Here is a 16732-nt window from a genome sequence, read left to right as displayed (position 1 = left end):
GCAAATTGGCCCTGTAATTAGACACCGGCAGAGGAGCAATGCAGCAGTAGTTATGGCGGTAGAGGCAAATTGGTCCTGTAATTAGACACCGGCAGAGGAGCAAGGCAGCAATAGTTATGGCGGTAGAGGCAAATTGGCCCTGTAATTAGACACCGGCAGATGACCAAAGCAGCAGTAGTTATGGCGATAGAGGCAAATTGGCCCTGTAATTAGACACCGGCAGAGGACAAAGGCAGTAGTTATGGCGGTATAGGCAAATTGGCCCTGTAATTAGACACCGGCAGAGGACAAAGGCAGTAGTTATGGCGGTATAGGCAAATTGGCCCTGTAATTAGACACCGGCAGAGGAGCAAGGCAGCAGTAGTTATGGCGGTACAGGCAAATTGGTCCAGTAATTAGACACCGGCAGTAAACAGGCATAGGACCAAGGCAGCAGTAGTTATGGTGGTACAGGCAATGCCAAGCGTCCGCACAGCAAGTCGGCGTGAGGTAAATGACGCAATTTCACGAATGCAAGATGGCGTCGGCGAAATCTCGCGAGATTTCGCCGACGTCATTAACACCTCTTGCCATGTTAACCCTCAACACACCACACCGCCTCAACACACACTCCTCTCACCTTTCACCTCCACTCATGTCCACTCACTCTTTCACTCCACATACGTTCCTTTCTCTCACTCCGTTTCTCATACTCACACCGTCATCGTCGCTGCCCCGACATCTTCCTCCGCCGCCGCGATCCAGGATCCAGACGTTCTCCAGGCCGCCGACATGTTCTTGCGGGACGCCATCTTGGATTTCGTGAAATCCCGCGATATTCAAGATAGCGTCGCCGCAACAACATGTCGCTGGCGTGGACGACATCGGGATCCAAAAAGATGGCGTCGGCGAAATCTCGCGAGATTACGCCAACGCCATTTTGGATCCCGATGTCGCCCACGCCAGCGACATATTCTTGCGGGACGCCATCTTGGATGTCGTGAAGTCCCACGATATTCCAGATGGCGTCGCCGCAACAACATGTCGCTGGCATGGGCGACATCGGGATCCAAAATGGCGTCGGCGAGATTACGGTGTGAGTATGAGAAACGTAGTGAGAGAAAGGAACGTATGTGGAGTGAAAGAGTGAGTGGACATGAGTGGAGGTGAAAGGTGAGAGGAGTGTGTGTTGAGGCGGTGTGGTGTGTTGAGGGTTAACATGTGCGTGTGTGTGTGTGGTGACGTCACCGGTTACAACTGGACGGAAGTTGTTACAACCGGAAGCTGGTTAGGGCATTTATTATTATAGATTCATTAATCGCCATGTGCTGTCTACAATAGCAGATCAGTGGAAGACCAACACCCGACACCTCCAGCGATCACCTGTTATCTGCTCTGGTGGTGCCTGGATGTAAACTCATTGAACTAAGTTGATAGGTGCAAGGTATCAGACTCCCACCTATCTGATATTGAGGAGCCATCCTGTAGACAGGTTTTCAATACCAGTGTCAGAACAATGCTTTTGCATTATAAAGATCATTTCATGATAAAGCAGAGGGATACAGTTCGAGAGATTGACCCGTTTGTCCCAGCTCAGGGATTCCTGTTTCTGAACATCTGAAACCATATTACAGAACAATACTCAATTGCATAAGTCTTGTAATATTAGACTATAGTCACGGTTTTTTTTTTTTTAGATTTTTCGAGATGATCTGCTTCAAAATCCTCCCCTAAAACAATTAAAAAATACTTGGAAAAAACTCATGAAAAATCACTTTTGATGTTTATTTGAAGAGTTTTTTGAGCATTTATTTTCCTTAAATGGTTTTGAAAAAATGTCTGGTGGGAAGTAAAATTGTTAGGCTGTGTGCCCACGTAGCGATTTTTAAGCGTTTTTGCCACGATTTTCGGCGAGAAAACGCAGCGAAAATGTTTAAAAATCGTGCACAGACCGCCCCCCCATGCATTCCTATGGCATTCTGCACATGCTGTGCTAATGCTGCGCTTTTTTCCACGGCGGAATCGCATCGCGGAAAAAATCGCAGCATGCTCATTCTTTTGTGCGGAATCGCAAAGAATTGCCGCGATTCCGCACCCATAGGAATGCATGAGAACTGCTTACTTCCTGCATGTGGCTATTCCCACCATGCGCGAAGTTAAGCATCTCATGTGCGGTTGGTACCCACGGTGTGGAGGAGAGAAGACTGTCCTCCAGGCCCTGGGTACCATACCCCTGTAAAAAAAAAAGAATTAAAAATAAAAAAATCGGGGTATATTTACCTTCCGGCATCCCGCCCTGCATTCCCGGCCTAAGCGTTCCCAGTAATGCCTTGCGGCACGGTCCAGTGATGACGTGGTCTCGCGAGATCGCTATAGCAACGCGAGACTACATCATCACAGGTCTCGCAAGGCATTACTGGGAACGCTGTGGCCCGGGATGGCAGCGCGGGACGCTGAAAGGTAAATATACACCGATTTTTTTTTTAGCATTTTAACATTCTATCTTTTACTATTGAGGCCGCATAGGCAGCCTCAATAGTAAAAACCTGGTCACACTTGTCAAACACTATGTTTGGCAAGTGTGACCAACCTGTCAATCACTTTCCAAGCGATGCTTCAAATCGCTTGGAAAGTGCTTGAATATCACACGCGAAAATCGCGAACAGAATCGCGATCATAATCGCGGTAAAATCGCGTGGAAAAAACCGCGCGATTTCTGGGAAGGAGTCTGGTTTTTGGTGTGCGTTTTAACACGCACCGTGGGCACATAGCCTTAAGCTATGTCCGGAGTGGGTGTTTTTAAGAATTGTTTATACTGGATCAGCTAGAAAATTCACCCCAAAACTGCTTAAAAAATACTTTGCAAACTATTTCTATTCATTTCTATGGAAAATCCACATTGCAACTATGAGTTTTTTGAGCATTTTAGTTTTCCTGAAGAGATTTTGAAAAACTACTAATGGAAAACAAAAGTGCACACAAGTTCTCTAAAGCAGATCCTGATGGAAGACACTACAAACTGAGCGCTGTCAAATTGTTGCAAAAAAAAGGTCAGGAAAAATATGCTTCTAAAACTCTTCAAAATATCTCTAAAAGATTTCTCCAAGAATGCAATAAAATTGTTCCTGTTGTGTAATTCAAATGGCAACCCGTCTAAGTCATGTGTCAGGACGGAGTGCAAGCTGAAGAAACACCGCTTCCGAAACCTGTGCCTCAAATGACAGAGGAGCTGTATTATAAGCCCATATATCGGTGAGCCGCCAGAGGAGGGTTGTGACAGGAGCACAAACGATTACAACTTTTCTCCTGGCTCACGTAAGTATGTGTCCTTAGCCTATAGCTTCCCTGACAGTTGAGACACAGGTACTGTAATTGTGTTTTTTCAGACTGACATGTGACTAGGACAGGCTGCTGTGCTAATTACGTGACAGGTGTCATTTTAATAAATTCTTGGAGGCCCCCTTTAAGACTATGAGCACATAAAGATTTTTGTAGAAGTTTTTTTAAGCGGGTTTGATAAAAAAAGGCCTAAAAAATCACCCAAAGTAAACTCTTAAAAGCTCTTATTCATTTCTATTGTATAAACACTTTGCTATTCATATGTTAATTGTTTTGAGTATTTTTTTTCCACTTCATGTTGTTAAAAACGCTTGATCATTAAAAAAAAAAAAAATACTTGTCAATTCTTTGATGTGGCTCCTGATGGAATCCACTTACAACTAGGCACTGTCTAATCAAAAGGCTGCTAAATACTCTTTCACAACATCTTCAAGAAATGAAAACTCCTCTAGAAACTCCCCAAAGAAGTTTTCCTGAAGCGATTTTCACTTGAAAATGCATCATATTTGACTGCCTAAAAAAGAAAAAAATTGTATTTGACTAAAAAAAAGTCAGTTAGAACATAACGTCGGCTTAGTGACTCAAATTGCGTATGACACTGAATATTTCTTAAATGTTGCAGATTTTAAGTGGTTTAGACTGCGTTCACACGTCGCGCGTCTTTTTCGCGGCTGTTTTTACCGCTCGATTTTGCCGCGAAAACGCAAAAAAAACAGCATCCCATGCAATCCTATGGGATTCCGTAATGCTGTGCTATTGCTGCAGATTTTCCCCTCCTTGAATCATCCGCAGCATGCTCATTATTTTGCAGAATCGCGGCGATTCCGCCCACATAGGAAAGCATTGTTCTGCTAACTTTCCGCATGTGGCTGTGCCCACCATGCGAAAAGTAAGCAGAACATTTGCGGATGGTACCCACGGTCCGGAGGAGAGGAGATTGTCCTCCGGGCTCTGGGTACCATATCACTGTAAAAAATAGAATTAAAATAAAAAAAAAATCGGGTTATATTCACCTTCCGATGTCCCGCGCAGCGTCCCCAGGCTTCAGCGATACACACGGCAGGTCCCGTTCCCAGTAATGCATTGCGATAATGACCTTGCTGCCGTCGCTGTCTCGCGATACTGTAGCGGTCTCGTGAGACCGTGACGTCATCAAAGCTCTTTGCCGCAATGCATCACTGGGAACGGACCTGCCGGAGCATCGCGGAGGCCTGGGGACACTGGGCAGGACATCGGAAGGTGAATATAACCAGATTTTTTTTTTAATTATTATTTTTAACATTAGATCTTTTTACTACTGATACTACAGATCGTTTGGAAAACGCTAGTATTCTGCAAGCTAATTACGCTTGCAAATCGCTAGTTTTTCTACGGGAAAATCGTGGGAATTTAAAATGCGATTTTCCCGCGGAATAGAATTCCGGAATTAACGCGGTAACTTCCGCTACGTGTGAACTTAGCCTTATAAGAAAGCAATGTAATAGTGAAATTTCCATGTTTTATTTTACCATTAAGGCCTATTCGGAGTTCATCCTGGCTATCACTGGCAGGTAAACTTATGCTCTTCATTTTCAGGTCTCACCCGGGGAGTTTGCAGCTGTGGCATCTGTAAGTGTGCATCCAACTACACTGGCAGTGCCTGTGGCTGCAGCCGGGACACCAGCGCCTGCATGACACCTGATGGGATATGCAGTGGACACGGAGAGTGTGAATGTAATAAATGTGTCTGTGACAAAGACTACTTTAACAAACTATGCAGTGTCTGCTCTGGATGCCAGACTCCGTGTCAGAAGTACAGGTAACTCCAGACAGGGCTGCACTGTGCGCGGTTTACGGCAGATCCACAGGACATTCTGGAATTGGCAAATAAATGGGATACTTTGTATCATGAAAAGCAATACAATGTTTCCATAGACTTTCTGCATTGATACATCACAGTTTTAAGCTCTCTGCTTGCTGTAATTCAATAGAAATATTCACTGCTTACTTGCAGCGGATAAAACTGGTTTGCAAACACAGGCGCATGGCGCGCTTCAGCACACAGATCGGAGAACGTTACCTTAACAAGCCATGCACCTGTGCGTCCATCACTTGGCCAGAACTTTGTCTAGTGGAGGTGAAGGTTTTCATTAAGTGACAGCAAGCAGAGATCTTGTTGAGACCATTCATTTAATGAGGTTGTCCATGACTTTGAGGTTGATGGACCATCATTAGGATCAGCGAAGGAGCGACAACCGGCACCTTTGCCTCTACAACTGAACAGTTTCGGCAGCCGATGACACTGGGAACAGCTGATCGTCACCGGGTTTCACAACCCAGAAACAGCACCATGTCTGGTATAGCCACACAGTTCTGTTCAAGGGTACAGGACTGAGCGTCAATACCAGATACAACCTGCTGACAGGTGGGGTGCTGTTGTCTTGATTTTTGCCTACGATATACTTATAATGAAGGACCCCTTTTACGTGAATGTTGAAGTAAAGTAACATGTAATTTTCACCTCTTTCCTGCAGCACATGTGTGGAGTGTAAGGCATTCACTACCGGACCACAGAAGGAGAACTGCAGTCTGTCCTGCACGCACGTCAATGTCACCACGATCAAGGCTTCAGATTGGAATTGGAAGGATAAGGACGGCTTGTGCCAAGAGAAAGGGGAAGGTGGCTCAGTAATTATATTCCACGTCACAGAAGATGGAGATTTAGTTCATATTATTGTGAAGGAAAAGCAAGGTGATGATGTGAAAAGCTCAATAAGTGTCTACAGGGAACGTCAGCCAGATCCACCATGTGTGGTATGAAAGCAGGAAATGCAGGCTAATGAAAATCTATGGACGCAGCCGCCGATTCATTAAAGGAGTTATTCCGGACTTAGGTTTTTTTTCCTATTGGGCTAAGAACTTACAGGCAGGTCTAACTACCTGCATGTTCTGAATTTCTCCCGGGTCAGGAAGTGATTTTCCTGTTCTTTTCACCTCACATCAACCGAGCAGCTATTTCACTTCCAGTCTGCTCTGTTGATGGCATGTTGATTGTCAGCCGGCTGCCCGCAGTGAGGCAGGATGGAGCCGGCTGTCAGGCTGTTGACATGACATCACCGGAAGCAGAAGAATCGCTGGCAGTAGCAATCTGTGACCACTGTGAATCAGTACAGATCGTCGCAGGGCAACTACTTGTTCTTATCTCAGTACGAGATAAAAAAAATATTGAATCAGATAACCCCTTTAAGACTGGCCTTTCGTACGCCAGTCTTAATGATGTGTGTGTGAAGGAATAAGTTGCGCCAAATTTGGTAAGATGCGCATGCCGCTCAATGAATTTGAGATCTTTAGGGCCTCGCCAGAAATGTTACTCTAGACAAAGACTGGACTAACATTTGTGGAGTTAAAAGCGCCGACACAATTGATTAATCTGACAGGCAGCCATAGCCCTGTCTCATCTCATCCCTAGGTCACCCACCATGACATGTAAATGACAATATTTGGCAAATTTTTGTGCAGCTCAGTGTTAGGTTTAGATTTTGCAACTTTTGAAAGTATTTTAAGACAGTTTTCTGAATTAACCACTTTGATGAAGCAGGGCCAAAGTGTGAGAATTACTTTCTGGGCTATGAATGCCACAGTAACTATGCCCCTATTGAAGCCTCTTAGCGTTATCACCCACAAAAAACCCTTTTATGGCCATTTTAGAATTTGATGCTCTCAAAAATGCCACCACCTACAAAAACAGAATATAACAGCCCATACCTGTCAGTGTGATACCCCCACACAGTATCATTGCCCCCAGACAGTATGCGCGTAAGTATGATGTTCCCACAGCACCATACACTGTATATTCAATATGATGTTCCCAGAGTCCCCAATGCCAGTCCGCTACTTAGTATAATGGACCCTACTGCCAGTCCTCCACTAAGTATGATATACTTGTATGGAAAAATATTGAAGCATCACTAAAATATATACATGTAGGCTGCCAGGCCTCCAAGACATGTACTCAAAAAAGTCTTTAACATTTAAAAAAAGGGCAGCAGCACTCCAATAAATTGTTCTGTGCAAAAAATGGTCTTTTTATTATCCCACATGGCAATATTTTAGTTCTATAACAGAAGCTCCTCAAGCTTGAGAAAGGCTCTATGTTAGTTTTGAAACATTGCCACATGGGCTAATACACAGACCACTTTTTGCACATTGGAGTGCTGCTGCAGTTTCTATATATATATACAGGTGCTTCTCACAAAACTAGAATATCATCAAAAAGTTAATTTATTTCAGTTCTTCAATACAAAAAGTGAAACTCATATTATAGAGTCATTACACACAGAGTGATGTATTTCACATGTTTATTTCTGTTAATGTTGATTATGGCTTACAGCCAATGGAAACCCAAAAGTCATTATCTCAGTAAATTAGAATACTTAACACCAGCTTGAAAAATGATTTTAAAATCCGAAATGTTGGCCTACTGAAATGTTCAGTAGATGCACTCAATACTTAGTCGGGCCTCCTTTGGCATCAATTACTGCATCAATGCAGCATGGCATGGAAGCGATCAGCCTGTGGCACTGCTGAGGTGTTATGGAAGCCCAGGTTGCTTTGATATCAGCCTTCAGGTCGTCTGCGTTGTTGGGTCTGGTGTCTCTCATCTTCCACTTGACAATACCCCATAGATTTTCTATTTGGTTAAGGTCAGGCAAGTTTGCTGGCCAATCAAGCACAGTGATGCTGTTGTCTTTACACCAAGTATTGGTACTTTTGGCAGTGTGCACAGATGCCAAGTCCTGCTGGAGAATGAAACTCCCAACTCCAAAAAGTTTGTCGGCAGAGGGAAGCATGAAGTGCTCTAAAATTTCCTGGTAGACGGCTGCGCTGTGGACCTACACCAGATGACATGGCTCTCCAAACCCACAGTGGACCTACACCAGCAGATGACATGGCTCTCCAAACCATCTTCACACTAAACTAAGTTTTTGATGATATTCTAATTTTGTGAGATGCACCTGTATATGTGTGTGTGTGGAAACATATACATATTTTACATATAGGCTGCTTGAGAAAGGCTTCATACATAGCTGAGATGTTGCTTGTATGGGAGAATAAAGGATCCTTTTCACTTTTCTTCACCATTTGGATGTACTGCATCATGCACATGTTTATTTCCTCTATGTGTATTGGAACAACACAAAAAAAACAGAGAAAAAAGGCAAATTGGACATAATTTCACACAGAAACCCCAAAACTGACCAGACAAAATTGTTGGCACCTTTTCAAAATTGTGGGCAAACAACTTTGTTTCAGGCATGTGATGCTCATTCAAACTCACCAGTGGAAAGTAACAGGTGCGTGCAATATGAAAATCAAACCTGAAACCAGATAAAAAGGGGAGAAGTTGACAGAATCTTTGCATTGTGTAAGTGTGTGCCACCCTAAGCATGGAGAACAGAAAGAGAAGAGAATTGTTTGAGAACCAAAATTGTTGAAAAATGTCAACAGTCTCAACATTATAAAGTTCTTTTCCAGAGATCTTGATGTTCCTTTGTCCATGGTGAGCAACATAATCAAGAGGCTTGCAACCCATGGCACTGTAGCAAATCTCCCTGGATGAGGATGGTAGAGAAAAATTGCAATGTAGGATAGTCCGGATGGTGGATAAGCAGCCCCAATCAAGTTCCAAAGAAATTCAAGCTGTCCTGCAGGCTCAGGGTGCATCAGTGTCTGCGCAAACTATCTGTTGACATTTGAATTAAATGAAATGCTATGGCAGGAGACCCAGGAGGACCCCACTGGTCACATAGCTTTATAAAAAAGCTAGACTGCAGTTTGACAATATCTACATGAGTAGCCAAAATCCTTCTAGGAAAGCATCTTGACAACAGATGAGACCAAGATGGAGACTTTTGGTAAAGCACATCATTCTACTGTTTACCGAAAACGGAATGAGGCCTACGAAGAAAAGAACACAGTACCTACAGTCAAATAAGGTGGCAGTTCAAGATGTTTTGGAGTTGTTTTGCTCCCTCTAGCACTGGGTGCCTTGACTGTGTGCAATGCATCATGAAATCTGGAGATTACAAAGGATTTTGGGTTGCAATGTAGTGCCCAATGTCAAAGCTGAGTTTGCATCCTAGGTCATGGGTCTTTCAGCAGGACAATGACCCCAAACATACTTCTAAAAGCACCCAGAAATGGATAGAAACGCTGGAGAGTTTTGAAGTGGCCATCAATGAGTATGGATCTAAATCCCATTGAACACCTGTGGAGAGATCTTATAATTGCTGTTGGGAGAAGGCACCTTCAAATAGGAGAGACCTGGAGCGGTTTGCAAAAAAAGAGCGGTCCAAAATTCCAATTGCGAGGTGTAAGAAGCTTGTTGTTGGTTGTAAAAAGCGATTGATTGCAGTTATTTTATTCCAAAGGGTGTGCAACCACATATTAAGTTGAGGGTGCCTACAATTTTGTCCTGCCAATTTTTGGAGTTTAATGTGAAGTGATGTCCAATTTGCCTGTTTTTCATGTTTTTTGTGTTGTTCCAATACACACAAAGGAAATAAACGTGTATAACAAAACGTGTGTAATTGCAATAATTTTCTGGGATAAATATTTCATTTATCTAGAACAATTTCAAGGGTGCCAACACTTTCGGCCATGACTGTATATATATATTCTAATCCACACAAAGACTCAGACTTGGCTACAATTTTAATATACGTTGTTATTGTATAGTCCTGGTTATTAAAGATGACAGTAGTAAATTAATAAAGTAAAATCTCCAATATCTTTTCTTTGGATGCTGGATATTTACTTTTTTTTTTTTTTACAGACTTTCAAGATCATACGCAGCAACTCATTCTGGGCTTGGTTCTGGGTATAGCGTTCTTTGGGTTACTCGTCATTCTTTTGTATCGAGTCACTGTGGAAGTGTACGACCGGAAGGAGTACGGCCGCTTTATGAAAGCCCGAAGTCAAGAACAGTGGAATGATGTCAGTATAAAGTTCTCCTCAACTTTGTTTCCTTCACTTATCATAATTCTCTTCCCATTGTTTAGAAACACCACCAAATAAAATGCCAATGATCACGGATTCTCATATAGAATCCACAGATAATAGTATTAGAAATATCTCCTGAAATAATCATTGCGTCTGTAGCTATAAATTGTTTAACTTTAGAAAGGCTTCAATTGTATCATGGATCGGTTTTATACAATTCTATGCGGTTATCTATAGTCTGCTATCGACCAATACTCTGCCTCTGGTTTAAAGGGGACATTTCACTGGATTTTTTTCATTTAAACGGAGTAGCTCCTCCAGTTGTTACTGAGTACCAGGTTCTGGAATAGTTTTACTTTTTCTTCTATGCCTCTTAGCTCCAAAGTTATGCCCTCTGATATTGATGCACATTTTTCTTACAACCTCCTGGGCGTGTACCACAGAACTTCTGTGGGCGTGGCTGTGTTTTGATTGGCCAGTGTCAGAGGAGCAAAAGCAACAGTGAGGATTTCTGGTATACACTCAGATGGTTGAAGGGGAAAGTGAAATATGCAACATTATTACTGAGGCATACTATTGTAACAAAGGGGCACAGAAGAAAAAGAAAAAATGTTCCAGAATCAGTGGGGAAACATCAATTGAACGATTTACCAGACTTAAGCAAAATAAAAAACATGAAAGGACCCAATGTCATGGGGATCTGAAACACAAATCTGTCAGGACACAATGTGCCAGCAGATTTGAGGGGACACTTGCAAAACTTAATTTAGCAGAGAAATTAGGTATAGACTTGAAACTCTATTACTCCTGACAGTCTGTATTAAGTTTTTATGGTATTTTTTTGGCTTATTTTTTTTAAATTTTCCATATCATAAATATTTCATTCATACTGAGAAGAATCCTAAAATCTTGAGTTTTTACTCGGAGCCTCAGAATAAGCGGATACTTACAGTCCTGCAGAGATCACTTTCCAGCAGCCATCCCAGAATGGTCTCAGGCAGGTGTACAGGTGCCCCCTTCCTGCACAGTAACTTATGAACAAGCATGCTAGGAATGCTCTCCAATAGAAGTCAATGAACATATCCCATATACAGTGGGAAAAGTAATTATTTGATACACTGCCAATTTTGCAAGTTTTCCCACCTGCAAAGAATGGAGAGGTCTGTAATTTTTATCGTAGGTGCACTTCATCTGTGAGACAGAATCTTAAAAAAAAAAAAATCTAGAAAATCACATTGTATGATTTTTACATAATTAATTTGCATTGTATTGCATGAAATAAGTACAATGGAAAAACAGAACTTAATATTTGGTACAGAATCCTTTGTTTGCAATTACAGAGGTCAGATGCTTCCTGACCTCTCTAGGACCTTGAAATGCTTCTTACGGAGCCAATCCTTAGTTGCCCTGGCTGTGCTGTGTGTTTCGGGTCATTGTCATGCTGGAAGACCCAGCCACGACCCATCTTCAATGCTTTTACTAAGGGAAGGAGGTCGTTACCAAAAGGATACATGACCCCATCCATCCTCCCTTCAATATGGTACAGTAGTCCTGTCCCCTTTGCAGAAAAGCACCCCCGAAGTATGAGGTTTCCTTCACCATGCTTCACAGTTGGGATGGTGTTCTTGGAGTTGTACTCATCCTTCTTCCTCCAAACATGGTGAGTTGATAACAAAAAGTTCTATTTTGGTCTCATCTGACCACATGACCTTCTCCCATGCCTCCTATGGATTATCCAGATGGTCATTGGCAAACTTCAAAAGGGCCTGGACATGTGCTGGCATGAGAAGGGGGACCTTGTGTGCCCTGCAGAATTGTAAGCAATAACAGCATAGTGCGTCACTAATGGTAATGTTTGAGACTGTGGTCTCAGCTCTCTTCAGGTCATTGACCATGTCCTCCTGTGTAGTTCTGGGCTAATTCCTGACCTTTCTCCGAAGCCTCTTTACCGCATGAGGCAAGATGTTGCATGGAGCCCCAGACTGAGGAAGACTGAGTCATGTAGTGTTTTTGCCATTTTCTAATAATTGTGCCAACAGTTGTTGCCTTCTCGCCAAGCTGCTTGCCTATTGTCCTGTAGCCCAACCCAGCCTTGTGCAGGTCTACGATTCTGTCCCTGGTGACCTTAGACAGCTCTTTGGTCTTGGCCATGGTTGCAGTGTGATTATGTGGACAGGTGTCTTTTATACAGGTAACGTGTTCAAACAGGTGCAATTGATACAGGAAATGAGTGCAGAGTAGGAGGGCTTCTTAAAGAAAAACTAACAGGTCTGTTTGATTCAGAATTCTTGCTGGTTGGTAGGTCATCACATACTTATTTCATGCAATAAAATGCAATTTAATTATTTAATCATACAATGTGATTTTCTAGTTTTATTTTCAGATTCTGTCTCTCACAGGTGAAGTGTACCTGCGATAAAAAATGACAGACTTCTCCATTCTTTAAGTGGGAAAATTTGCAAAATCGGCAGTGTATCGAGTACTTATTTTCCCCACTATATTGCTTCCTATGTCCATGTGACTTCTATAATGTAAAAGAAGCTGAGGCAAGATAGCCACCCCTCATAATCATGTACAGAAAATTGAAAAATAAAATCTACAATTAGAAAATAAAAGCAGATTAGAAAAAAAAAATGATGTTGCATGACCTGGTTTTGTTCAAAAATAATATAGGTGATATATCTTTACAATACAAAATGTGTAAGATTATGTCACACTGGATTTCACCAACCCCTGTCCATGTAATTTTATATTCGGTAATCACAAAGAATAAACTATTGAATTTATTTTTGTTTTTTATACAGGCCCAAAACCCACTTTATAAAAGTGCTACAACCACTGTGTTCAACCCGAATTTCAACCAAGAATAACTGGCATCTCCTCACCTCTGGAATGGACCAGACAATACTATTAGGAGATATGAAACCAACGTTATAAAGTCAACAAAGGGTTTCAGAGAAGGAGGAAACACCAATAATTCCCTATGAGCCGAAATAAAAAATGTATCAATAATTACAATGAAAAACACAGTAAATTTATACTGGCGACAGATAAACCAATTCCTTTTATAAAAGGTTGTTTAGGGCTTGACCTTTTTTGTTAGAAGAGTTGCCTTGACATTAAGCGGAATGAAAGTGGTCCTGCTGCTGTGACCCCCGGTGATCAGCAGATATCTGTGCAGACATTTGGCAGAAGGTCTTGAATCTCTGTAGCTCCAACCGGGAGAACTGACGGCTGATCCAGTGTCCATTAAAAACGGTAGGCTGCCCATATAACGCAATGGGAAAGACACTGTGTGGCTTATCTGTTCTCTGCTCTAGCCAATTGATGGGGGTCACAAATGACAGACCCCTTTTATTCCCTTGGAACTTTAAAGGGAATCAGTCAGCAGGATCTAAACACCAGACTATTTACAGTATATATACACACACACGTAGCTCTTTGAAAGGCAAGTCCAGCAATATCTTGACATGGCCAGTCCGTTCCTCCATTACTGACAAATCAGCTTTTAATTGGATATGGAAATGAGGCTGTAAATCTGAAGCCTCAGTCACTCCAGCTCTATTCCACGTCCAGTGTTGCCTCTTCCTGCTTGACCGACAGTCTTTGCGACTTTAGGCAAAGGAGAGGACACTGGGTGTGGAATAGAGCTGGAGTGACTGAGGCTTCACATCTACATCCTTATTTGCAAATTCATTCATTCACTGGTTTCTCAGTAACAGAGGAACGGACTGGCCATGTAATGGTATCGCTGGACTTGTCTTAGAGAGCGCTAGATATAAATAGTTTGGGTAGTGAAATCCTGACAGATTCCCTTTAATTTTAGGATGGCCTTATATGTGGTAGAGCACGTCTCACCCTGCAGGCAAGACTATGGAGAAACAGCTTAGTATATAGCACAGAATGTGAAAAGGTGTGATAGTTTGGTTTAGCCACTACACGCAATGGGAATTTTTTTTTATTTTTTAATATGCAAGATGGGTGATGCTGAGAATGGTAAATGTTTGTGTCTCTTTTGAAAGCAAATAATAAAGGGAAAGTAATAGGCGCTGTACAAAATGAAGAACAATGACTTATCCGCACAAAAGGAAATGTGGCATGAGGACTGTTAAAATCAAGTTGTGTTTTTTTTTCCATGTCACCATACCTACAAGAAAAACAGATTTCATTTTGACAATTAAGCTGAATATATATATATATATATATATATATATATATATATATATATATATATATATAGTACAGACCAAAAGTTTGGACACACCTTCTCATTCAAAGAGTTCTCTTTATTTTCATGACTCTGAAAATTGTAGATTCACTCTGAAGGCATCAAAACTATGAATTAACACGTGGAATTATATAATTAACAAAAAAGTGTGAAACAGCTGAAAATACTGTATGTCTTATATTCTAGTTTCTTCAAAGTAGCCACCTTTTGCTTTGATTACTGCTTTGCACACTCTTGGCATTCTTTTGATGAGCTTCAAGAGGTAGTCACGGGAAATGGTTTTCACTTCACAGGTGTGCCCTGTCAGGTTTAATAAGTGGGATTTCCTGCCTTATAAATGGGGTTGGGACCATCAGTTGTGTTGTGGAGAAGTCTGGTGGATACACAGCTGATAGTCCTACTGAATAGACTGTTAGAATTTGTATTATGGCAAGAAAAAAGCAGCTAAGTAATGAAAAACAAATGGCCATCATTACTTTAAGAAACAAAGGTCAGTCAGTCTGAAAAATTGGGGAAACTTTGAAAGTGTCCCCAAGTGCAGTGGCAAAAACCATCAAGCGCTACAAAGAAACTAGCTCACATGAGGACCGCCCCAGGAAAGGAAGACCAAGAGTCACCTCTGCTGCAGAAGATAAGTTCATCCGAGTCACCAGCCTCAGAAATCGCAGGTTAACAGCAGCTCAGATTAGAGACCAGGTCAATGCCACACAGAGTTCTAGCAGCAGACACATCTCTACAACAACTGTTAAGAGGAGACTTTGTGCAGCAGGCCTTCATGGTAAAATAGCTGCTAGGAAACCACTGCTAAGGACAGGCAACAAGCAGAAGAGACTTGTTTGGGCTAGAGAACACAAGGAATGGACATTAGACCAGTGGAAATCTGTGCTTTGGTCTGATGAGTCCAAATTTGAGGTCTTTGGTTCCAACCACCGTGTCTTTGTGCGATGCAGAAAAGGTGAACGAATGGACTCTACATGCCTGGTTCCCACCGTGAAGCATGGAGGAGGTGGTGTGATGGTGTGCGGGTGCTTTGCTGGTGACACTGTTGGGGATTTATTCAAAACTGAAGGCATACTGAACCAGCATGGCTACCACAGCATCTTGCAGCGTCATGCTATTCCATCCGGTTTGCGTTTTAGTTGGACCATCATTTATTTTTAAAGAGGACAATGACCCCAAACACACCTTCAGGCTGTGTAAGGACTATTTGACCAAGAAGGAGAGCGATGGGGTGCTACGCCAGATGACCTGGCATCCACAGTCACCAGACCTGAACCCAATCGAGATGGTTTGGGGTGAGCTGGACTGCAGAGTGAAGGCAAAAGGGCCAACAAGTGCTAAGCATCTCTGGGAACTCCTTCAAGACTGTTGGAAGACCATTTCCGGTGACTACCTCTTGAAGCTCATCAAGAGAATGCCAAGAGTGTGCAAAGCAGTAATCAAAGCAAAAGGTGGCTACTTTGAAGAACCTAGAATTTAAGACATATTTTCAGTTGTTTCACACTTTTTTGTTAATTATATAATTCCACATGTGCTAATTCATAGTTTTGATGCCTTCAGAGGGAATCTACAATTTTCATAGTCTTGAAAATAAAGAAAACTCTTTGAATGAGGTGTGTCCAAACTTTTGGTCTATACTGTATATATACATATCTCTCTCACGGCAGAAAAGTCCAGCAAGTGGAAACGTCAGGTGTATTTGTATGTATTTCTGAAAAATGTCGGGAAACTACAGAGGCTCCTGCTGGTGGCAAATTAACTGCATCAGAAAGATGTTTTCTGTAGTTTCCCGACATTTTTCACAAATACATGGGGGTGATGGTCAAGGGTTTTTCTTTTATAGGCATTGAACAGGTTAAAAAACCATAAAGAGGGGGGAATTATCACAAAAAAATTCTTGCAAGAGAAAGCAAATGGATGTTTCTTTTAGATACAAGGTTACCGCATGGATTCAATAATAGAATATTTCTAGCAATACATTATAAATAATTTCTGATATGTTTTTCCAAGTAGTGTTATTATATCTCAGTCATAATGTTTTCATTACATAACACCGTTGTATTAATGTAATAATGTGTGTTTTTAATCATTTCGTTATCCTGGTCAGATAACTTTGTTAGCGCAGGTACTGTTCACACTGATGCTTTTTATCTCTGCTTGTTTCCGGAAGCTACAGAGTTAACATTGAAGGATGTTATCCACACC

The 16732-nt window shown here is 41.9% G+C and overlaps 1 protein-coding gene across 2 annotated transcripts in view; it reads left to right on the top strand.

Moving 5' to 3' along the window:
• The window catches only part of ITGB7 (integrin subunit beta 7), a 173852-nt gene extending 160430 nt beyond the window's left edge, over positions 1-13422 (top strand). Inside the window, exons 13-16 of one of the 2 annotated variants that reach the window (XM_073546181.1) lie at positions 4894-5116; positions 5832-6049; positions 10133-10293; positions 13104-13422. In XM_073546181.1, the coding sequence (XP_073402282.1) occupies positions 4894-5116; positions 5832-6049; positions 10133-10293; positions 13104-13169 (668 nt within the window). In that variant the 3' untranslated portion in view covers positions 13170-13422. Of the gene's footprint in view, positions 1-4893; positions 5117-5831; positions 6050-10132; positions 10516-13103 lie in introns of those variants that run through there. The other variant, XM_073546180.1, reaches the window with a different exon arrangement.
• Positions 13423-16732: the final 3310 nt, after the last annotated feature.

The sequence above is a fragment of the Dendrobates tinctorius genome, unplaced genomic scaffold (assembly GCF_039654945.1).
Source record: "Dendrobates tinctorius isolate UK_male_01 unplaced genomic scaffold, ASM3965494v1 ptg000145l, whole genome shotgun sequence".
NCBI classification, from domain to species: Eukaryota; Metazoa; Chordata; class Amphibia; order Anura; family Dendrobatidae; genus Dendrobates; species Dendrobates tinctorius.
This window is presented reverse-complemented; position numbering and strand designations above follow the sequence as displayed.